The sequence below is a fragment of the Pieris napi genome, chromosome 17 (genome assembly GCF_905475465.1).
Source record: "Pieris napi chromosome 17, ilPieNapi1.2, whole genome shotgun sequence".
In the NCBI taxonomy this organism is placed as follows: Eukaryota; Metazoa; Arthropoda; class Insecta; order Lepidoptera; family Pieridae; genus Pieris; species Pieris napi.
In genome coordinates this window covers 242,306-267,107 of record NC_062250.1, presented here as the reverse complement: position 1 = coordinate 267,107, position 24,802 = coordinate 242,306, and the positions used below count along the sequence as shown (strand labels likewise).

General features: G+C 32.8%; 3 protein-coding genes across 4 annotated transcripts in view; all 3 read left to right on the top strand.

Annotated features, from left to right (window-relative positions):
- Nucleotides 1–5,749: 5,749 nt before the first annotated feature.
- Nucleotides 5,750–9,727, top strand: LOC125058084 (balbiani ring protein 3-like). 2 transcript variants are annotated; one of them, XM_047662119.1, is made up of 5 exons: nucleotides 5,750–6,175; nucleotides 6,639–6,751; nucleotides 7,356–7,460; nucleotides 7,901–8,083; nucleotides 8,540–9,727. In XM_047662119.1, exons 1-5 carry the CDS (start codon nucleotides 6,058–6,060, stop codon nucleotides 8,609–8,611), a joined length of 591 nt encoding a protein of 196 aa, XP_047518075.1. In that variant the 5' UTR covers nucleotides 5,750–6,057; the 3' UTR covers nucleotides 8,612–9,727. The 2 variants fall into 2 exon arrangements, with proteins under 2 accessions (XP_047518075.1, XP_047518076.1); XM_047662120.1 differs by having other exon boundaries at nucleotides 5,766–6,175; nucleotides 7,901–8,027.
- Nucleotides 9,728–17,904: 8,177 nt separating this feature from the next.
- On the top strand, nucleotides 17,905–21,238 carry LOC125057899 (ADP-ribosylation factor-like protein 1). The gene is made up of 5 exons (XM_047661840.1): nucleotides 17,905–18,126; nucleotides 18,206–18,422; nucleotides 18,540–18,651; nucleotides 19,419–19,634; nucleotides 20,327–21,238. Exons 1-4 carry the CDS (start codon nucleotides 18,123–18,125, stop codon nucleotides 19,626–19,628), a joined length of 543 nt encoding a protein of 180 aa, XP_047517796.1. The 5' UTR covers nucleotides 17,905–18,122; the 3' UTR covers nucleotides 19,629–19,634; nucleotides 20,327–21,238.
- Nucleotides 21,239–23,450: 2,212 nt separating this feature from the next.
- Nucleotides 23,451–24,802, top strand: part of LOC125057782 (ankyrin repeat and BTB/POZ domain-containing protein BTBD11) — a 34,470-nt gene continuing 33,118 nt past the window's right edge. The window contains exon 1 of the mRNA XM_047661676.1: nucleotides 23,451–23,575. Coding sequence (XP_047517632.1) covers nucleotides 23,568–23,575 — 8 coding nt within the window. The 5' untranslated portion in view covers nucleotides 23,451–23,567. The remainder of the gene's footprint in view (nucleotides 23,576–24,802) is intronic.

Genomic DNA, 24,802 nt, shown 5'->3' with positions numbered 1-24,802 from the left:
ATTGGCACGCTTCAAGCACGTGGCTTAACCTCTCAGATTCAATCTAAAACTTACGCAAGATTAAACTCTACGGGCTTAAAATACGAAACATTATGTCTTGAGGCACTTCATGCATCCTTTGCTTTAGAAATAACAATCTTAACATGTGTCTTCTAAGGATTTATTTTCTTTGGCTTTAACAATTAAAGTTGCGACTTTTTTCATTTGACCGAAGTCTGGAATTTCATTCATAACGAGGCAACGAGGTCGTACAGTACGGTTATAGTAATGCGTAGTTGTGATAGGGTTAATTAGATAAAGATAACTCGAAACTCGTGCTCAATGAAGTTGAGATTTAAACCAATAATGTAATCATTCTGTTTTCCTCTTTAAATGTATTTAATTAATTTATTAAATTAGACAAACTCCCTTTTTAATCGATAATTGGCATCAAGGTTTTCTTTATATTCACCAACTCTAGATTACATAAATCAAATCAATATATAACATCAATATTAGAAACATACGTACTAAAACACCTATGCAATTGTAGATCTTTTTTTGTTTTGATTACGGAATTCCGAAAATACTGTTTATATGAGGTTGAATGTAAAGTAGGTCACATAAAATATCAATTACTTCAACATCTAAACATTTCACGTAAGGAATCCGCTAAACACCCGAAATTATCGACTTGTTTACAGAAACTAGGTCAAACTATTCTTAGATACGTTAAATTAAACCGATTTCTAAGGCTATACACATTTTGTGAAAAAGGCTGGTAAACGTTGTAAAAGAAATTTTTATGTTTTTTAAAAATTCATCTCAACCGTCAAAATTATACCAGACATTACCTACAGAAACAATTTATTCATTCGTAAAGCACCTCTTCAGGAAACAATAACATAACATAACGTGGCTGCTTTCCGTTCAATATTTATTACTTTAAGTAAATTTTTATGGTTATATTTGTACTAGTTCGAAATCATTTCTTATTCCACATATATTTATATTCATAAGGCCTTTAGAAAATGATGAATTTTAGAAAAGCCAATTTATAACCTTCGTTATCTAAATGATAATGAAGGTCTGTGACGATTAAGGCGGAAACATACTACCAAAACGCCACGCTACACCACGCCATCCGATGCATGTCAGTACTTATCAATTCCATATATTTAATATGGTCAGATGCACATAGACAACACGCCATATGATCACACGCGGTAACATCCAATCGATTTGGATCGGCGTGTTGTGGATGTTGTGATGATGACGTCATGCGTCAATGCTTTCGAGTTTTTGACACGAATGTCAATTTATATACTTAGATATTTTTGGATTTATTTGGCGAAATGAACGACGAACAATTATTTGAGTTGGTGAAACAATATTCTGTTTTATATGACATAAGATTACCTCAATACAAGGCCAAAAACAGGGAATTAGGATGTTATTAGTTTAATACAAATAACCTGCTAATCAATTCAGTTTATTAGAAAACACAGGGTGGGCCAGAAAGATTTGCGAATTTGAAAAAAATATAATAAAAAAACTAAATACAATACATATACAATTTTTTATTTCAATTAAAATAGACATCTGGGAAATTTATTTCTTAAAAATAACATCATCCAGGTGTGCACCATTGCGCTGCAAACATTCCTTGAATCTGAACCTCAAATTGGTAAAAACTTGCTGGCACATTGCGCGGGGAATAAATCAGCTAAATGACTTCTGAATTTGCAAGCGTGTCGTGGTGTCGCGTGTTGGTAATGTGCACGATGGACATCGGGTGTCGACACGACACGTCGCGTCGCGTTTTAGTAGTATGTTTCCGCCTTTAGACGGTACCCATTCTTAAAAGGCCGGCAACGTACTTGTGAGCCCTCTGGCATTGAGAATGTCCAATGGCGGTAGTGTCATTTACCATCAGGTGTCCTGCGCGTTTACCACGTTGTTTATGGTATAAAAAAATCCTTGCCTTTTCTGATTTCGGTTCTCTCTTTCAGAACAGGTTGTAACAACATGGAGCGGTTGGTGGTTCTTTTATCTTATATAGCAATGATCTGTCTTTCTCCATAATTAAACATGAAATCCGTTACTATGTTACATATGTGTGAATATAATTTTGCTTAATGACAATATAATAACTTCTATTAGTCATTCATGTTATAAACTTTGCGTAACATTAGAAAATACTAGAATTTTCGTGAAAATCGACTAGTCAGCATGATGTTAAGCTTCAGAAAGTTTCGGTGACCTACTTTCATGAAGGCTTTTCAGTGACTCATTGGAGTGTCAAATTCACGGAAATTTGACTCATATAAATTACATTGTTACGCTGTTCAATAACTACTATATCACATAAAAAGGCATTTCCAAAGTATGTCTTTATAGGCAGCTTTTTTAATAAATAAAAGTATTTAATAAATTTCCACGGGAAGCAACGGAACATGCCTTCGCCTTTATCGGCGTAGAAAGTTAAACATACTAAATGAATGAATGTATTGTATTGGACCAATGATATTTCCAATTAATTTTATTTATAAAACGAAATCTTTCAACTCGTTAAATTTATTATTACGCTTGATATTTGTAATGCGATAGTTCTTTTAAATATTTCAACTATCAGTGGGTAAGATTTTCGATCGTTAATAAAAAATCGGTGACTTAAATTATTCTAGTCTTATCATTATTTACTCTTATCAGAACATGCGATTAGCACCTGAGAGGGAATTCCCAGCAAAACATTATACCTATTGACTTCCAGTATTTCAGATACGAAGAACAAAGTCCAAAGTAGTACATATTTTCCTGTAACATTGGATTCCTTTTAGAATAAAGTACAATATTTGAGTGAAAAATACAGGTACAGTACACTTCATGAAAGTTTTGTTGAATAGCTGTGATGTCATCGCCGAGGCCGGTCACAAAATGCTGTGTCATACATTTGTCATAGATTTTCACGATTGGAAATGATAGGATATGGGTGGTATTTTATGTATACCTGTTAATACCAGTTTAATGCTTTTGATACGTGCAAAAAAACTTACCTAGATAGATTGATAATAATTTGTGTAATCACCTTATTTCAATTTTGGGATTTCTCGAACATTCTATAACGTACGAGTATTATTCTGTTATTTTAATGAAACAAAAAATAAATTGACATAAATCTACAATCAGATTCGGTAATAATCTGAAAAATTTTCATTTTCTAAATATATTATTTCTGTTTACGACTGTTTTTTCGCTAAATATTTCAACTCATGTTAATGAATCCATAATTTGTTAGAAATTCCACAAGTATTACCTGCGTCTATAACTAACCAATACTTTTGGAAAACTATATTGATTCATACCTCTATTGGTCTTGACTAATAATTAGCAAGTTTGCGCCTGAAATTACGTAAAATCTCTTCCTGATATATATAATTCAAACGTCGTCTTCCGTATATGTTACCATACGGTAATGATTATATACTTTGCTATGGTCCATTTAGAAAGACTATTTATATTTAGGATTTGTGCTAAGTTTCTTAAAAATTAAATATTGCTGATGTGAAAGGATCACTTAAAAGTATATTTTGTTCCAACGTTTGTTGCATTGCGATTAGTTCAATAAAGGTAACAAGTGTGTCGTTGGATGAATTCAAAAAATATTGAAGAAATAATCTTTTGGAGCAATAAAGAAACCAATTATACAATTTTAATAATAAAGATAAAATATTTGTCTTACAAATAATCAAAGTAATTTTCCTTCACCTCACTGATATCGTAACAATGTTTTAATGATAAAAGCCAGGTGTCGTAAATTATTAAACTAATATAGCATTTGAATAAAACTTTTTAGATGGAAATAATCGGGAATTTATTATATTTACATAACTCGACCGTTAGTGATTGAATCGCGCGATTTCGCATAAATTCCTTTATTATAAATTTACTAAGATTGTAAATTTAAATCTCTAATAAACTCGTGAATTGCACCACAACCTAACACCAAACCGCTAACAATACGGTTATTTTATAAGCAAAGGGTCTTTTGCTCGTCAGTACTATGGCGTCATGAATTTCCGAGAAACTTTCAATGAAATGCAACAATAAATTTCAATTAAATTTATGTTAAGTATTTAATTTGGAAAATACTTTCCTGGATTTCCTATATTTTTATAGTTAAGTCAATTTAAATATATTGAAAAGAAGAAGATAATGTAATCTAAGAGGCGGCTGAAACCAAAGGTTAGAGTAATCTCGACGTAATTGAAACCCGCTATCTTATCGGAATGTTACTGGCACGAGACATTGCGACATCTTTTTACTTTGCAGACTAAGTTAAAATAAAGGTTTATGAGTTTTAATTAGTATTTATTAAAAATATTATGCCTAGTAAAGTGTACACGAAAGAATACACAACCTTTTTCTTGAAAAAAATTTACTGCCTTGATTTAAGTATCCAGAAACTTGTCACTGTATGTAAGTAGTGTTAATATTTTTTATATATTTGACAACTGTATTAACCCATACAGTGTTAAATATACGTAAGTGTATAAATGTATCAAATAATACAAATACATTAACAGTGACGAAGTTACGTAATTTTTTTTCCCAACCGTAGAGTAATTGAAATAAATGAAAAAGTAATTTTTCGTAGCATTAATAACGTGCTACGGAAGGAGCTACGTGTGAACTATGGATACCATGGCTACGAGGTTAATTATTTATTTAATACACACACACCACTTTGCCACACTAAAGAAAAAAAGAAAAGAGTGACATTAACTGAAACTAATGTGAGCTTGAGGAATGAGGATATATATAATCTACTTAATGCTTAAATATTGTCCCCCATTCTATACTCCACTCGTCATCTTTAACATACATGTTTAAAAAAAATCTATTTATTATTACTAATGAACAAATCAATACATACTATATTTAAAACACATCATGTTAAGTACTTCGCCAGTTTAATTAGTCTGCAGAGTTTTCATCTTGGCGATTACAATATTAAAACTGTGCAGACTAATTAAATACGTAAGCTTATTTTGACACACATTAGCAATATTCGGTAAAGACACACATTTAGACAAGTTCTAAAGTATTAAGATTGATTCTTTTGATAATATGTTTTTTTTATATATCTATCCTGATTGCGGTATAGCGTTAGATACCTTAAAATAATTAATTAATTTACTCGCCCATATCTTATTGGGTTTTCCACAAATACTGCAGAATTTAATCAGTATTTTTATCGTCTTAAATATTAATTGTCATGTCCATATTTTGAATTAAATTTTAGTAAAATATCGTCTCACAAAACGTTGTACGATATATTTTATTCAAATATTAAAATACTCAAGCACATTCATATTCTTTAAAGGTAGGTCAGTGACCGGTTCTCAGAGTAGTTGGATAATTGCCCCATTCAATAAGCTATGGCTATCGATATTAATAATTTCACGTGATTTCGTCACATGACGACATGAGTTATTAATTTATTCTCGCCCACTTTATATGTGACTTCCAAAAACTTTTATTTCCAAAATATTATAAATTTGATATAATTACTTCAATCACAGATTGACAGGACTTCATACGGATAAATCTAGTTGCAACTGATGTTGATATTCCGATTTCAAATGTAAGTCCTGCCCTATTTTATATGAACTGGTCCTAATAAATTTCCTTAAATATATAAGTATCTAAGTCTTACGCATTATGAGTGAGTAAGCAAGCCGCGGGGCAAGCACGGAACGGAAGCAAGATAGAGATCGCGGTATTCCCTCGCCGCATACGGATGCAAGTGCAGCGGCGAAAGGCTCGTATCCCTGAAAGGTTCGCAGAATTTCGTGGTAGTGACGTAGCCATCAGCTGTGCAAATATCGACGTCTATCGGCGGTGGTTCGTGACGTCACATAGCACCTTACCAGACTGAGTCAGGCTTTATAATAGACAATCGTCGCGCTACCAACCATAATACAACGGACCGCGAAAGGTACAGCACGTGTGACAGTTGAAAAGTGAGTGCGGCTTAATTAGTTCCAAGTGACTTAGTGAAGTGAAAAGAGGACCATGGCTAGGTTTTTGATGTTATTGATAGTGGTGGTGATCGTGGATGCGTATAACCACCACCCGAAGTTCCCGAAGTCTGTCGCCTCCGAGAGCGAAGTGCAGCGTGGCGTGAAGATAGGTGATTATTAAATTTTAATTAATGCTCTCTTTTATTTGTGACGCGAAAATTTTAACAGGTACCTGGGAATCTTGGTTTCTATTTTTAAGAGCTAGTTAATAAAAATGAAATATAAAAGTTATTATCCAAACAATGACAGATTTGCTATCTATATTTTTGTGTTATCATCAATAATCACAGAGGAGCGTTGAACAAAAAAAGTTTTTCTGATGCAACTTACGTGCTACTTAAGCTATGCGTGTGCGCAGATAATAATTTAATAGCATAATAGTTAGGAGACCGCGAATGTAAAAGCAATGCCTTGTTTATAGGTCAGGTCACAAGACTCACAGGTCCCTTAAATAAACTATTTTTTTTTTTCATTTTAAAATAATTTTAGTTCGATTGGATTTTTTTATACATGTAAATAAAAATGTATTTAACTTAATTTGTGTCATATTTAACACATATGTATTAATTGCAGTTGACTGCAACGGCACTCATGACAAATTAAGGAATGATCTGATTGTGAAATCAAGTTGTGGCGAACCCAAAGAAGTGTTTGAAAAACTTACTGTGGCGGGTTCCTTTTTACAGGTAATTATTCAATTTAATCATTTCATATTTTTATACTGATCACGCGTAGCCAAGACTAATACAACTGCTAACAGATTTTGTTTAGATTTTTTTAAATAAATCCTATGGTACAAATGTAAAGTCAGTGAATGAATTTGATAAGAAACGGAATATGAAGTTTCCGACTGCTTATCAATGACTGAATGTTGTACAATATATAGTCGAATTATCTTTGTTATAATTTGTAGAAAAGACTATGACCTCAGCTATCAATATTACACTTCTTTCCTCATCTTCTTATTGGCGATATTAATCTAAAACGTGCGCACACGATTGTTGTGTAATTCATATTTAGTCACCATGGGCAATTATTATCTCACACATATGCGAAGAACCGATACTATCTTCAACTTTGCCGTTTGAGAAGTCACTCATAATTGTCTAAATTTAATAGTTGTATAATTGTCGACCACTGTTTGCGCGTGGCAAAAGTTAAATATTATGAACGAAATAAAAATGAATATTTAACGAAGCTTGAACTGTTTGCACGGGTACATCCGTGTCTTAATGCGTGAGAAAATCCGCATCCGAATGTTCGCTGAGTGACGTTATTGTGTTTCCCCAGGTGACGCCGAGCCATGTCTGGGTCAAGAGGTGTGTCGGACTCTGTAGCTATGGACCCACCGGATCACAATGCACGCCCACTAAAACTAGAAAAGAACACATTCCCGTAAGTATCTCTTTTCACTTCGATATGTAACCATGATTCCTTCCTATCAATATATCTCCGGTCATTCCTCATATTATATGGTCAAACCATGCCTTTCTTTACGGTCTACAATTAGGGTAATCCGATGCACACCTTGCATACAGTATTGTTTTAGTTGCCTATAGGATTTCGACTTATACTTAATTGCATCTTATTTGTAAGTAGGTATGTAATATTTCCACGACTAATCACGTTGAGGTCGCTTCACCGCTAATTAGGCATCCTTGACACACTTGTCTATTACGTAACTCAGTCCCTAAAGTAGTTTACTAGACTTTATCTAAACCTGTAAAAACTATATTTCCTTACATAGAATTTTAAAGAGGTATTTTATTGAAGTGAAGGCTACTGAGATAGGTGACCGAGCTCTCCTATAAATTATAACTTTTCAATTGTTCCAGGTTCGAATATTTGACCTTAAGACGAAAAGAGAAAGCTGCTCGACTTATGAGATGGTGGTGCATGAGTCATGTGGCTGTTGCGTCTCTGGCGCAAAGGAATGTTCAGCGCCTAAGATATTCAACCCTCGTAAGTGCTCCTGTCAGTGCCCTAACATGAACGAAAGGAGGAATTGTCTCAAAAAGGTTAGTAAGATAATGGATGTCCACTAACGTATCGGCACGCATGTAACAAACGCTTTTTGATGTATTTTTTTTTTTTTTTTTTTCTGCTGCATGGATTACAACATTTTCATTTGCCGTTTTTGCTGACATCCGTTGTCTTACTTTAGCTTTTTGTGTTTTTAAGCTTTGACCTAAATATTTTGTTTTTGTTACTAATTTTTACTGATCTATGTGGTGGAGGTGTACCCACCATCAAGTTGTTTGCTACCAGTTCTAAGAGCCACCTTCGTCGTCTACTTAATTGCACTTGGTTGATGTTATATCGTATACTTTTGTTAGGCCTCATTATCCCAGAACGACTTTACCTTTTACTCAAGCTTTTTAAATGCAAACCAATTGTATTAGAATACAATTGAACCTACCTACGGCACATTTAACTTTTACAGAGTTTGACGAATGCTGTTTCTTTCTTTACAGAGAAATATGAATATGAAATGGAATAGGTCCAAATGTACTTGTGAACCACGAAAAAGAGTGACCAGTTGGTGATTGAACATTTCTTATCTATTAGTGACATTGTCGCACTGTACGACTGATAACACGGTGCGATAATCTTTGAGACATCTTCTGTTGAATCTATCAGAATCCGGGGATATGCATACTGTGGATGCGTGATTTTCTTACTAGTAAGAAAATATTGGAAAACGGAATAATGTTCCGTCTGAAACCGTAATTATTAAGTATTAGAGAAATTGTATCAGTATTATAGCATAAATGGGACCAATCGGTGCTGTGAGCCTATGTTCCATAGTTGTAAGCTAAGCTAAACATAATTTAAAGGACTTTAATTGTATCTCTAGTTATATTGACATGCCTATACAGTATTAAGGGCGCTAATGGCGCAATTCCTAAGATGTGATATTATATTATAGGTATGTATATAGATATGATCTATGAATTTTGTGTATTCTACTAGATAAGTGGTTAGAGAACTCGATTGTGAGTCGTTATTAGTGTCGTAAATTGTATATAAACATCTCGTGACTTGGCAAGATCTTCTGTAGTGAAAAAAACTTCGCGCGTGTACTTTTTGTTGCATCTAAGTTAACCTGCCAATTCGTGAGTCGAAACTGGAATAGAACTAGAATATTCGCTTATTAAGCTGGCGCATTTAAACAACAAACGGTATTTAATATTATCCTTCGTCTTTGTAGGGCTTTTTTTTAATCACCTTTTCTAGTAGAAAACATACCAAATTGTGAGCACTAGTCAGCTTTTGTTGATTAATTAGAATAGCACGTGACTTGTCCTAGCTCTCTTTGTATTATTGATCAAATAATTTAATTCTTAGTGTAAGAGCCTAGTCTTTTAAGTGCCAAAGGCATGAATCTCAATTCGTAATTTGCCTAATTTATTGTAGGATTAATTGTACGAATTTTAAGCACTTTTTGGTACTACACTACTTTTATATATGTACTTAATTTATTGTGACTAGAATTTAATTTATTTAAATGTAAATATAATTTTAATTTAATAAATAAAATGCTTCGCTGTATATTTGGACTGTACTCAATTAGTTAATTTACACTATTTGATTAAGCTTAAAAAGCTTAAAGTGATCGAATCACGATATATTTAAGTTTTAAATAAATTTTGTACTGATAATATTTGTTTTATTAGCTAATCCTTAAATTATTTAAAATGTTTTTGTAGATATGAAAATTTCTAAAGATGTTTGCGGGACATCAACTTCGGTCATTGAGTTTCTAGGAAATATGTAATCTATCCCATACAAGAAATATCCAAAAAATACGTTTAAAATATTAATACATCTTGAAAAATTTATTATCATAGTAATCGGCCCTAGGGTCTGGCTATATACAATGGAAATAAACAAACAATCAAATCTATCCTCTTATAATATTACTGTTAATTATTCCTAAGGAAACTAGTTTCATTATATTTAAGTAAGTGGCCTTAGATACCACCATGGCCTCCTTTGCCAAAAGAGTGCAGGTCGTTTTCTCGCCACGCCGCTCTCAACGCCATCGTATGCCGCTGTCTTGCCTCCGTCAATGTTTCAGCTATTTTGGAGCAAACAGGCATCGTTAGAGACATGGCAAATGGCCGGATGGAATGTTTTTGAACCCTTGGAGGATGGGATGGGATCCCTTTGGATGCTACTTGTGTGGACACGTTAGCCCCGTCTGACCTTCCTAGGATAAGCACAAAACCTAGCGCGGCCGGAGAGTAGGGAATGTGGGGGATCAAGTGTACAGGCGCTAATGAAAGTTTTAAGTTGGCGCCTATTAGTTAGTACCGGTGACCCCAGAGCTGGTACTGTCCTCTGTGTACAAGCTGTAAGCGTCCCTGTGGTAGTGTACCTTTTAAAATTTGTTTTATTTTTGCATTTTTAATTATTATTATTATTACTATGTAGGGAACTCTTTATTTTAGTTTTAATTCAAAATTATAGGCTTCAAGTAAGCTTCCTAACTTCACTGATTTTGGAGTACTAAATTATTTTCGCGTAATTAGCTAGTAATGCCTTAATACACCTATACACTTAGGACACCTTTGTAGGTAATTTTTTATCTTATTGTCATATAACGAGATGACGTTTACATCATATTTGTTTCATCATTTTTGTCCTTTAACATATTAAATCAATGTCTAAAAGCATCGATTACAATACCTACATATTTATAGAGCTTTTTTTTTTTTTTTTTTTTGATATCCGAGGTGGAAATGCATTTGCGCATCCCCTGAACAGGGGTATGTGGGACTCGACCCACGCCAAAATCTAAAACCACCTCGAGTAGTTCCGACAAAGCCGCGTTACAGAGGCTCCGGGGTCGCTGTCGCATTCTACCGGGACCTCAACGGCATGTTTCACTCAGAAACCTCTACATATTTATAGAGCTAGTATAAGGGATATAATCGTCGATTAATCAGAAGTCAATTGAGAGTGAAGATATTTTCCTGGTATTTCGTTATCATCATTGACTCTCTGACCTTTCCGAGAATTTCTAATGCAGTATTTTTACTATTGCGACGATAAAGTAAAAAGTTATACTTGTCTCCACAGATTGTATCCCAAGAAAAGTTCAGACCTTATAAATTACCGTAATTAGGACTATAACAGTCATCTAAACAGTTAGATCTCTAAAAATATTAAAATATTTACAATAAATTAGTTTTCAATTAAAAAAAAAATAAAAAAATTAAAGCGCCTACCTGGTAATTAATCCGCATTGTTAAACGAATAAGTCTTTTTAAATAAAGAATTACTAGTACAAACTAAAATTGGAAGTGTTACATTTTTATTATTTTTTGGAAAATTTATGATCACCGTAATTGCCATGCATTTTAGAATAGATAGATTGTTACTTATACTATATAAAATGATGATGAGGTGTACATCAAAAAATAAAAAAATTTATATAATATGGTGGATTTTCTTTATCGGTATATTTCACGACAAAGATTATGTTTCATTGAACGGGGACTTCCTCAAACACTAGACTATTTATTGCCAATTAGTTATATAGAGTTACATTATCAGTTTCATTGTCAATTATGTATATACTTTTATACGCAGGACTGTATATATTTATTTGCTACCTATATTTATAATTAAATTATTTTCTGCGACTTATCATTACGTTACTTTGTTTTCTACGGTATCATGGTTTCGCCATATTAGTTGTCATCTTTATAAGATACATTCATTCTCATTACATAAATTCTTATTCACATATTACTCATAATATTTATTCCTGTTGCCAAGTCAAGTGTACGTTCGATTTCGTAGCTTCGTAGAGTATCGTAGCAACGGATTAATTGTCGTAGCACGCATCGTTTTACATTACATTATATTATAACTATATTTGGTAGTATGATTTGTCTAAGGATTGTCTTGCTTGAAAACCTACCAGTTCGTCGTAAGAACTCGGAGTGTTCAGGAGTGAGACAGTCAATGCATGTTTCAATGTATATTGGTTGTCAAGACTTATAAAAGGATATTTTTCTATAATATCCGTACAAACTAGAACATTAGAATACATTAATGGTAATATGTATGTTTTTAAAATTACATTATGTTTAAAATACTATTGTTTCTTGATTGGGGTAAAGTCCCGAGATGAGTTAAAAAATATATAAATAAAATGTTTAGCGCGACTCATAAAAGCAAAAACGTAGGTATTCGAATAATTAGCTTTACAGATAAGTTATAAGGCTATTTTCACACTATCTTTACAAGTGTTTTTAAACAATAAATTTAAACAATAGCCACTTACCAACGTAAATAAAACATTTTTTAATTATATAAATGTGATTATGTGCGACAAATAACAATAAGCTTTTTATTTACCCTAGATTTTAGAATGGATTGTTTATTCATTTTATGCGATTATAAATAGCATTGACATTTAACAACATTTCAATAATATCAACTTGATATCGCAGTCTCTCGCTGACCACGATTGCTAAGAAGCACACGAAACGATTTATTATTTTATTTGTAATAAACCGATAAAAGAAGTTTTATAAAACTTGATTGTTTTATGATTAAATTGTTTTTATTCAAACATGTATTTGTTTACTATAAAAGTATTATTATTATTTTTTGTAGAACAGGCAGGCAGGAGGCTCCTGATCTGAAGTTAATAACAAACTCTATACCTATAGCGATTGTTAATCAATATTCCAGAAATATTATGTTGATATATATCTCGCACGTCTCAGTATGAAGGTATCTTTATCGTATAATAGATCATCTCCGCGATAGGAGCAGATCCGGCGCGTGCTAATGTCGGTTTTTGCTCAAATTGTGTCAGGGGTTATTCCTCAGCTGATGACTATGTAATTGTGATTACTATCTATTACGAATTTGATATGAAGGTAAATTAAATTAAATTAAAAAAGCATTGAGTTTACAATTCTAAATAAACAACAGTAAACTATTCAAATGAAAATTTCTTGTTTCGAGGACTAAGAGGAAAATCATGACCTACCTTAATATACCTGAGTAATATACAAACTATAGTATAGTAATTAGTATTGGACCATATGACTTGATTTGAGTAAAGTGTGCGCATGTTATCTTAGTAGGAAAAAACCTCTCTGCGCATCCTATACTAATTTATTCCCGGGAACTATACATATTGCCCTTTTTCTGCGGTACTCTGATTTAGAAATTTATGTAATTTCGGTATAAAAATATTCAATTCAGTTTAATTATTTGGTTTCATCGCTCAATTGCCTGTTTTTATCACAACCTAAACTGAATGAAACGAATTAATATTATAAGGAATCAATGCACAAAACAATATTTACGAATCTTTTTTACCTATAAATCAATCAACAAGTCTATCTAACTTGATCTCAATTCTAATAAGGAAAGCTATATGGGGCTTTCTTAATTAAAAGTAAAACGAAAGCTTTTTCCGTGGTTTTATATGATATAATGTTTTTATGATGTTTTATATGAATAAATAAATGGGGGCCATCCCACTACCGTGTAAAAAAATTTACACGGTAGTAGGATGGCCCTCAGTCGGTAATCAAAATACAGAGACAAACTGGTGAGTTTGTCTCGCCTTGTGCAATTAAAATTGTTGTATTTTTGCTAGCTGGAAAATAAACCCACAACCTTCGGTAAAATACCGCTGTTAACATGGCAAAAAGCAAACAATGCACCTATTAGTTGTGGTTACAACTATTAATTTTCCTAGATTTTTTCTGTAATTAAGCGCTACTTGCCAGACTGGAGACGAGTATTTCACAAGAATATTAATTATTCCTAGAAAACCTTTATGACATACATAATTCATTTTTATATAGTAATTACGAAATTTATAATAATGACATCAATACGTAGTAGTTATTTCTATTGCCAATCACATCTGACCATCTGATGTGTTTTAGACTGTATTTCAGACCATGTTAATATTTGAAAAATATAAGTCTTGGGCGCAAACAATTTCTCCACTTAGGGTATTTAGATCACTTCCTGTTCAGCGAAGTATTCCGGTACTGACATAAAAAATGACAGTTAAACGCCCGTTATTGTACAGCGTCGATTATTTTGGCGAATGTTTAAATATAATAAATATGTAGAGGCTGTTTGTTCATGCGTCGTGGGCGATACCCGAAATTGTTTCAATAACGACTTACGGGTAATTACTTACTCATCAGGAATTCGGCTCTGGTGCTGCTCACTGACTAACTTCACAAATATTCGAAAAATACAGGCCTACGGGATCAAGACGTTGTATGTTGATGAATAAGAAACATTTTTTTTAAGATCATTAGTGGATACCTGAGATTATATTACTCAATAATCCAAACAACAATTATTAAGTTTACATTTCTTCATATTCTTGGTATTTGTTGAAAATATTAAATATCAATATAAGTTCTAATAATTGAGGAATCTGAGATTATCTATGAATACTTTTGACTTTTGATGATGGCTCATTTGATTTTGACAAAATCAACCGATATTGTAAAAAATATAAAGATAATTCATATAAAGATAGATGTGTTTTTAAATAAGACTATTAATTAAATTAGTAAAGCCTGACTTATTATTATTATTAGTACATACATTACATCTCGCATATATTAATGGTAAAATAATTTAATCCAAGACTGTATTCAATTGATTAATTGGTCTAATTATTTTTTTTTTATAAAATTTCACACTTTGAAAGCAAAACATGTTTATCCATTAGAAGTGCAATTTCCGATGAATAAAACGAATAAAATCTAATTCAGAGCGCAAATGAATGCACTCAGAAATGTGGAGAATAACAAGTCTGTCAGCGATCGTAGTGAATATTCACTAAATCGACTTTTAGAAAACAAACATGTCCGAATTCCGCAACGCAAACAAACAATGAAGACATGAATCTGCCACAAGAGCCCACGCGCATGCGTAACCGTTCAACTAGCCCGCTGTATTTCAGAACGGGGGCTAAATTAAACTGTATGTTTACTTTTTAGCATAATAAATGTAGACGGTTGAACTAATTCGGGCAGATCGTGCCCAAAATAAATTGACTACGTGCGCTCGCGGCGGTTAGTGACGCGCGGAAACTCCTTCCCAAGATTTCCCTTTTTTGGACATTGACCCAGTATGTTGTCTTCCTATTTATTCTTTACACAAACCATTTTGCGCTCATACAAAACTTTAAAAATCAAATTTAAAAAATAACAAATATGTTAGATTAGACAAAATCATATACTTTGAAGCTTAATTTTATTTGATTAGGCACTTTTATAAATTTTAAGCTTTTGAATTTCAAACACAACTTCTAAAATCTGATTATTCGTAGCAGATGTACCGTGTGCAAACACGGGTATGTGAAATCCTCCATTCATAAAATAAACATAGCCCTTACTGCTTTATCTGTAACGTTGAGCCACGATCAAACAACCAACTAACCTTGGTTAGTTCCGTTAAGTTTTCCGGCTTACATTTGCCTAAAAACGGCGGAGTCTACGACACAATCTCGTCACAGCTCAAACGTCATAATGAGCCTAAAGATACATCTCTCAGAAACGCGCAAAAACTGTAAAAAGTGGCATAAAATTGCGTACTGTAAACATTGAGTCATGCCCACGTGAGTCGGTATCTTTTTGACGGCTATTCATGGTGATAGAGCGTCTCTTTCATCAAATTTTTGCTGCGTCATTGGCCCGACCAAATAAACGATTACAAAATCTAGGCTAGTCCTCTAACAAAACTCGTGCAGTACTCTTCTGTAAAATAACCCTATATATGGAGATGTGAACATCATACTCGTAATTGGTTAGGGCTTAATACGAACTGGTTATGTCTTAGTTCAAGCGGGACTCGCATAGTTCTGTATAAAAGGTGAAATATGAATAATCTCGTAGTCTTCAACAGAAATGTTTAAAATAAAAAGTCTTTTTTCGTCGTTTGCTTCTTATGCACTCATTAGTTAAAGACAAAATGCATATTTCTTTGAAAAGTTTCTGAAACTAACCGAACCTACATGATCAAATTTAACAAGAACCATTAACAGTAACGGCCTCAGGAATCAAATTTAAAGCAATGTGTACAAAAAGCTATATCTTGCCCTAAACACATATCAGGCGCCATGAATTCCATAATTAATATGAACTATAATCAAAAGGAACACATTCTTGGCCTTCTCTCAACGGAAACCACTGAAATTCCTGGCGTAGTCATATGTATCAGAATACTTTGTACTAAATTCATTTTACGATAGCTAAAATTGTAATAGAACGTTTATTAAAGACAATTTATAGAAACTATTCTATAAATTGTCTATGAATTTATGTAATGCTTATTCTTAAAAAAGAGTAATTTTCTGTACGTTACTAAGTAATCAAAATAAAAATTACTGGAACAATAGGTTATATTTATTTTTAAAATATAACAAAAATAAAAGTCAAAAAGCCGGGACAGGCCGTCGTACTTTATAACACTAATAACACCAATATTGCGCAATACCCGGCTACACAAGGGACCTTATAAAATACCCAGTAAAAAATTGACCAGTTAACTTGGATACACTGGTCGAGGATCTTCCCTTTAGCTCTGAGGAAGGGCAGCACCTTCCTTCGTCGACAGAAGTTTTGCCTTCCAGTTAGACGTTTTCGCAACGAAAAGGTTCGCAATTGTATATAAACAGAACAATAAAAATCGAGTAGGTTTAATTATAAGCTAAGTATGGTGCAAAAAATTTGCAAATCCTCTCTAAATTAAGCGTAAAGTCAAACACATAAATAAATGTAATAATTTAAATACTTAAGTGGAACAAAAAAAGTTGTATTGCTACATAATACCTAGGTACTTATTTTATTGATAGAAATGCGTGAATATCTCAAAAACTCTAGAAGTTATTCTGATGAAACTTGGACTGTTCCTTACGTTGGAATTTTTGTCATTAAAAAAATATTGGTTGTTTGTAAAATAGGTTTACGATCGAGATGTTTACGAGATAACGTCTTATTGGTGATATAAGTTTTTGGGAAGTAAGGAATTAATGAAGATAACAATTTTTTCAAATTTTAAATTACATCTATCGTTTTATTCACACTTTTGATGATAAATTTCGGGTGTAAAATGACAAGTTTACTTATTCGACTATGATATACATTTTTCTTCATACATTCACGGAATGACTGGCAGCGCTCGAGATGAGACGGGAGATCGGTCCGTCTCTCTCTCGTTATACCTGCGATCGCGCTCGTGAGGTTTTGGTGTGACACAAGTTTCTGAACATGTCACCCGACTAAAACGATTTTAAAGACGTTATCACGTCAAAAGCAAAGACCTCAATGTTTTTATGGCACAGGACAAACGGGCAGGAGGCTCATCTAATATTACTTTTTGTGTAATTTGTGAACCATACATTCATTTACGAAATATAGCACACGTATAAAATAATATAATAATAAATAATAAAAACAAATTGTTGCTGCCATCTACTTTTTACTTGCATAACTAAAGTCTATTTGAAAATCTGAAGTGTTTCATTCTAATGTAAGATGGCACTTTTCCGTAATAATTTTTAAAAACCTTCCACAGATAACGATTGATGTAACATAATATTTGTGCATACCTGTAGTATGCAAAAATAATATTAAAACTTCGTTAAAAACTGTAATATACTATATATATAAATACATATTAGTGACCAAATAATTTCAACAATATTTATATTTTAATGATTAAAACACTTTATTTAAAAAATCAAAGTGCATATTTCAGTTCTGAAATTTAGTTAACATTGAATAATTTTTATTCTATGCTCAATAATATATTTATCTGTTACAACATATTTGACTTTTGAATCTTCCGATTTGCTTACACGTCTAATATTATTTGGTTGTAAATTTCAATTTTATGTTTTTACCATAAGTATTTTTATATTACATACTGTTAAAATTATTCCTATCATAAAGAAATATATATACAACAAGACGTACATGGAGTAATAAATTATCTTTTATCTCTTGAAAAATTTAATGTTTCCTTAGTCTAGGCTAATCTCCTAAAATGGGTGAGTATTTTACAATTTAATTAATAACTACTCGTAATTGGCGATATAAGTATTATAAATCAATGAAATTATATTACAGGTGGTTTATTTAGTTATTTTAGAGGACTATTAGGGGCCCGTGAAATGCGGATATTGATCCTCGGTCTAGACGGTGCCGGAAAGACGACAATATTGTACAAATTACAAGTTGGCGAAGTTGTTACTACAATTCCGACAATCGGCTTTAATGTAGAGCAAGTAACATATAAAAATCTTAAGTTTCAAGTTTGGGATCTTGGCGGACAAACAAGTATCAGGTTTGTTGATAAGTTTTTTATATGGCAGTTGAAAGCCATTTAATTGGTTTTATCCTTGTGACCTTAGTTATGACCTATTGTTACCTATTTTAATTGTTCCGATTAATAAAATTTCAGGCCCTATTGGCGGTGTTACTATGGTAACACAGATGCAATAATATATGTTGTAGATTCAGCAGATAGAGATCGAATAGGAATTTCGAAAGATGAACTTGTGCATATGTTAAGAGTAAGTTTTTTTTGTACCTATTTCTATATCCCAGTTACATTAAATTAGGGTTAAAGGTCTTTGAAAATCTTAGAAACTTCTTCCATAATGGTAACTTGGTAGTTGTAAACTTTAAGTTGCCAGATCAGGCTAAATTATTAAATACCTGTATTTTGTATTATTCATAATTACCTTTGCTTTTGAAAACTGAGTAGACTTATAAGGTTATCCTGATTAATTTTTTGACAATTATTGGGGACTTGTCTTTTAGGTTTATGATGACAACTTGCAACTCATAAATAAATCATATAATAAAAGCCATTAAATCAATACATTATATCTTTTGTATGTATTTAGCTATCAATTTACATGCAATAAGTTACTGTATTTAGAAATTTTCACATGATTAGCTTTATTATTTCATATACTTATAGCCATTTATTTATTCTATTTAGATATATTGATAGTTTAAAAGCTGCTACAAGTTAAGTAATTTCATAATATATTATTGATAAATAAATTATAAAATAACATAGAAACTTAAGAAGTATTCCTACACAACAACTTACAACTAACAAATAACATGAGTTAGAAATACAATTCAGGCAAACCAAAGACCTCTATGATATAACCACTATATGTTGTACTTTTCATGGAAACATTTTGAGTTAAATTCAAAATTAAAATACAGGATAACAAGGATCATTTTGACAATTTTCTTGATAATTTATTAGAATAATCTACTGCATCAAACTTAACTCCAAAAAAAATTGTCTTGACTATTTCAGGAAGATGAGTTATCAAATGCAATACTGGTAGTATTAGCGAACAAGCAGGATATGGCAGGCTGCCTCACTGTGGCTGAGGTGCATCAAGCGTTGGGGTTGGATGCTCTACGTGATAGAACCTTCCAGATATTCAAGACATCCGCCGTGAGAGGAGAAGGATTGGATCAAGCGATGGACTGGCTTTCTAATGCACTACAAGCGAGGAAATAACACCAGGTTATAATTTACTTTGCATTAGTAATAGTAAACTGAAATCTAAATATATTATTATATTAGAGAACTATGTACTTGTACTTTTTAAAACGAGCAGTGTTAGCCTAGTGGCTTCAGCTTGCGAGTCTCATACCTGAGGTCGTAGGTTCGATCCCCGGCTGTGCACCAATGGACTTCCTTTCTCTGTGCGCATTTAACATTTGCTCGAACGGTGAAGGAAAACATCGTGACGAAACTGACCCGTCTTAGACCCAAAAAGTTGACGGCGTGTGTCAGGTACTGGAGGCTGATCACCTACTTGCCTGTTAGACTTGAAAATTATTGTGAAACAGATTCAGAAATCTGAGGCCAAGACCTAAAGAGGTTGTAGTGCCACTGTTTTTTTTTTGTTTTTGACTTTTAGGGAGTATTTTATACTTTGCAAGTAACAATCAACTTAAGATATATCTTAAGTTGATTGTTAAGATTACTCTTGTATATTTCTAATAAGTCAGTGTTACCATAAGGCCAATATATGACTTATTGATTATATTATGTCCTTACATAGTCTTTGCCTCCCAATTTCTTCCACCATATTGATTTATTTTTACTTCTTTTCCATATTGAATCTTTGTTTTTTTAGCATGTTTCTGTGAAATTGAATATCATTTTATAATTAGTTTCATAGCTATTTAATATGTATATTTTTATTCCAGCATTTATTTGAAGAGTCCTGGCTTGGCAGTATCGGAACAAGAAGTGATGTAGTCATATTTACAGCCAATAGGTTAAGTACTTAGCATCGCCGCCACCTTCCTCTTTTTCCTTGGATAACCCGCTTTTATTAGAGTTTTGTATAGTCAGGTTACAAGATAGATTGGAGCAATTGTGAGGATCACAGGTGTCGGCCGAGGCACAGTTTTATATTAATATTTTCTTTGCTAAACTGATAGGATATATTATTTATTTATTATAGTTCGGCATATTTATAAAATTTCATTGTGACATTTATTTTAATTGTAAAAGGCACAATTTTGTATTTTAGAATTAGGGGCATGGCAGTGTGCGCTTTTTAGAATAAAAGGCAAAATTTTATCGATTCTTATAAAATAATCTATTTTTATGGCTTATCCTTGTATCTTGATTTTCTATCATGTTAAAGATAGAAATTCCACATTTTAATATCATTATGATTGAATAATGGCGGCGATGCCTCAGTAGGTTAATGAATTGTGGACACAAGGACTAATTAACAGATCAGATTTTTGTATAACTTTAGTATATGAACGTAGTTATTCTCTTAAGGATTGAGAATAAAAGTTACGAAAATGAGGTATAAAAAGTGTTTAAGAAGGTAAAATTGGTGTCTACCTTCCGATCAAGGAGGCGTTTTACCCCCAAACACTTGAATAAACCTGAGTTATCTCGCTCTCGAAGGAGCAATGCCTTTGCCTTCTGTTACAACATCTATTTGTTGTCAGTCCTTGTTTCCTGAGAATGTGTGCGACGGCGGATGTAATAATTATCTATAAATATAAGTTATTATACATTCTGTATTTGTGACAGTGGACAACTAAGTTATTCTATCTGGGAAGAGGCGATTGTTCCAAATACATTATTCAATATTATTTGTGTCTTTTATTTCGTATTATTCGTTAATGTGAGTTATTCTTATTTGTATTGCTCGATTATGCGCTCGTTCCTATTGTAAGGTCCGATGTGTCGTTAGGTATTTAAAAGAAAAATAAAGTGAATCGACCTCCGATACTAAAGATTGCAAAACAATTAGTATATATGTCGCGTTTTTGTAGCAATAAGTCGAGTAAGTTAAAGTAAAAAGTTCTAATCAAGTGATTAACATCAACGTGATCGTCATTGCTTACATACATTGAATACAAAATGGATCGTAGGCCTTTTATTCTTGTACAAGTATTTGTTTTTGTGAAGACATTTTCATAAGAACGCGATTCGCGGCCGCTAAAAACGTGTTTGAACGCTAATGTCATGATTACTAGGCGGTTGTAGGTACCATATTTATATATATCGGGTGACCATATTTGTGTATCCTTTTGTCTATGTTAAGATATACTTTGCAAAGTCTAAGACACAATTATTTTGTACAGAATTTAATATTTTCATCAAAATTATGCATAAGTATGCATAGTCGTACACATATTTATATCTCGTTTAATATATTATTTCTAATAAAGTATACTTTTTATTAACGCAACGAACGTAAATAAATATTTTCATTTAATATCATGTTGCATTTTCTAACCACTTCAAAAATTTTTGTTAAACTAAAGTCGCCCCTAAAACTTGGCGACCCTAGGATGGAACGCCTCGAACTGACGGGATCTCATTATGAAGTATTTTATACTCTGCCTTTTTATAATAATTAATGCAACGCATAACGTAGGAGTAGGCTCCGGCACCTATTAGGAATAATGAGATATTGCGTGTACGACTCGACCTATTGAATAGACGCGCTTTGAATATAAAGAATGATAATGCCATAGCTTTTCTCAATGGTATTTAAAGATGTGCTGCATAATTAATTATCTTTCTATAAAATAACAGCGTTTGTTATGCTAATTGCTATACATAATTTGTTTATATCAGACTTTTAATTAACTTGTCGCAGTAAACATCGAGACAGGAAATTATTAATGCAAATGAAATAGACGATAGTACTCGTATATTATCTTTTCTCTGATAACACAGAGATAGTGCGCCTGCGCTGGCGATCGCTATGCGTTGGCGCTAATGTTAGGTGCATAATATAATTTACTTGTTACTCAATTAACTGTTAGATTTATGTTTTTTCATAAACTTGCTATAAATTTCGCTTCTTCTAATTTCGTATCACTTCAATCCCAGAATTATGCTAAATATGCAATATGCGCAATAAGCCATATAGAAAAATGTTTTTGTTTAGATCGGACCGAGCTCTATATTGATAATTATTATTTTGAACTGTAGGCGATTAGCAATAAATAATGGTAAAGAAGCAAGTTTGCATCGTGCTAATTGAAATTAAAGACTACTATTAATTTATTAACATTCTATAAGTGACATCATGTATTAACAGAAAATCTTCGTAATGAGAGGAAATCAGTTTTAAACTTCTCATATCAATCGCAGAAACGCAAAATGATTTGATTCAAGATACATATTTTTTAGATCAACTCGATTTTCCGATCTAATTCCTAAGCCCCACGTGTTCTAGTGATCGAATTAAACCGTCCGTACTGAGCAATGCGTTCCCCAGTAGCTAAGGTGCATTCCTCGGCTCGTCCCACCAAAATCGGACCTAACTCGCCCCGATATGGTCCACTATGAAACGCGAGCCCAAATATGCTAAAACCTCTGTGTCCCAATAGCCGGGTTGATTGCTGTGATGGAATTTGAGTTGTATCGCGTTTGATTAGGGAGCGTTGTGTGGTGGAGGTGCGTGGCGGGGCGGAGAGGGGCGACGCATGCGGTCCGACTGGTTGCGAGCGACGACCGGAGGCTGCGCGCGCGCAAGGACACTCGCACGACCAAGTGCTCTGCCCACGTGGCTAATATTTTATTGGTATTTATAGTATTAATAAATTGGGAATGTTTAATTATTTCCTACTCACTTAAGTACGTAATTAGCCTACGCTTTATTACGTTCTATTACAGTATTGTTTCCTTCATTCTTAGTATCAATTAGTTTACAAATAGGTACAAATTTCACACATGTAGTTTTGCTTTAAAATTGTTAGTGTTCAAACCAATAGATTGTGCTGGCGGCTTTTTGTCTAGTGAAAAGCAGATATCCTTGAAGGGCCGAGTATTTCGAGCGCGACTGTACAGGGCCGGTCGCCACGAGCTCAAACAGAATGTAGAAGTAGTCGTGTAGTCGCGGCTAGCGTGATCCGTCGTTGCAGACGAGCCGGGCCGTAGCGCGAGTGATCTGCACTGGGATGGATGGCTAGGTAAAGTGGCCGTGTGGGGGAAGTGAGATGGGGAAAAGAACTTTCTTTTCTCACTATTATATTGTGTATACGCCAGTTATGCTAGAAGAATATGTGCTTAATTTGCAAGGGATCGTGTTACTAAATTTCTTATAGGATTGTAACCAAAAAAGAAATATTTGATGGTGACATAGGATTTGTATTCTGTGTTAGATAATTAATATATAATCAAATAGATAGTAATAAATGCTCTCAGATAATTTCCATAATAACAACAAACAACATTGTTTTCATATCAACATATTTCATGGGTCACTTTAAGGTAGTGTTATTTGTTTAAAACTAAAATCAATATTTAAAAATCTGTGGCTTACAATGCCGATCGAAAGGGCAAACTAATAACCAACGTTTTTTGAATAATTAACGTACATACGTTCAAAGTTTAAACCCGAGATGCTTCCGCCCATAATAAATATAATAGATACAGCAATCTAGGAAATTGGATAGGAGGAACTGGCTGAAACTTTATTGGGGAATTAGTCTCAGTCAGACTTTGAAGAAACATCTTATAACATATTAGCATACAAATGATATATGCAACAATATTATAAATGCATTAAACATTAAAACTTGTATGTAAAATTTGTATTAATTTCATTCTCATCACATCAACTTATCATTTCTACGATCGAGCCGTGATGTCAGCACTATATAAGACGAATTTTATAATTAATTTTCGTATAATCCAGTGATAAACAACCGACTAAGGAATATTTAATGATTAGGATTCTTGCATCTATTTACAAATTGCTCAATAAAACAGTATTTTTTAGTCTGCAGAATATGAGTAATGTTTTTATGAAGACCTATTTAGTCATTTTGATTAGAAATCGGTCGCGTTACACAACAAAAAACTCATTAGATGTTAAATAAACGTTAATTAATTAGGTACTATGAATCACGATAATAAATATACCTTTTCTATGTGTCTTTATTAATAAATTTTCTGTAATTATTTATTATCTACAATTATGTGAAATAAATTACACGATATCAATAAGTTATTACTTGTAGATTGGTTCTCTTTTTATTCTTCTTAACGTTTCGTTGCACGATTGAATTATGAATTATGTTCTTGCAAGAAGGAAGCGCTACTCCCTTCGTTTATCAAAAATGTTAAGCACTTATCATTGCATATGTATTTTATAAAAGAGAAGATATTTCTTCTCAAAAGGTGGTCTTAAATAG

Excerpts from the sequence above, each read along its gene's own strand:
- LOC125057899 (XM_047661840.1), top strand. Across the intron at positions 18,423-18,539 it reads GGCGGACAAACAAGTATCAG|GCCCTATTGGCGGTGTTACT; the intron begins GTTTGTTGATAA and ends ATAAAATTTCAG. Across the intron at positions 18,652-19,418 it reads AACTTGTGCATATGTTAAGA|GAAGATGAGTTATCAAATGC; the intron begins GTAAGTTTTTTT and ends TGACTATTTCAG.
- LOC125058084 (XM_047662119.1), top strand. The coding sequence starts at position 6,058 with ATGGCTAGGTTTTTGATGTTATTGATAGTGGTGGTGATCGTGGATGCG. Across the intron at positions 7,461-7,900 it reads CTAGAAAAGAACACATTCCC|GTTCGAATATTTGACCTTAA; the intron begins GTAAGTATCTCT and ends CAATTGTTCCAG. Across the intron at positions 8,084-8,539 it reads GGAGGAATTGTCTCAAAAAG|AGAAATATGAATATGAAATG; the intron begins GTTAGTAAGATA and ends CTTTCTTTACAG.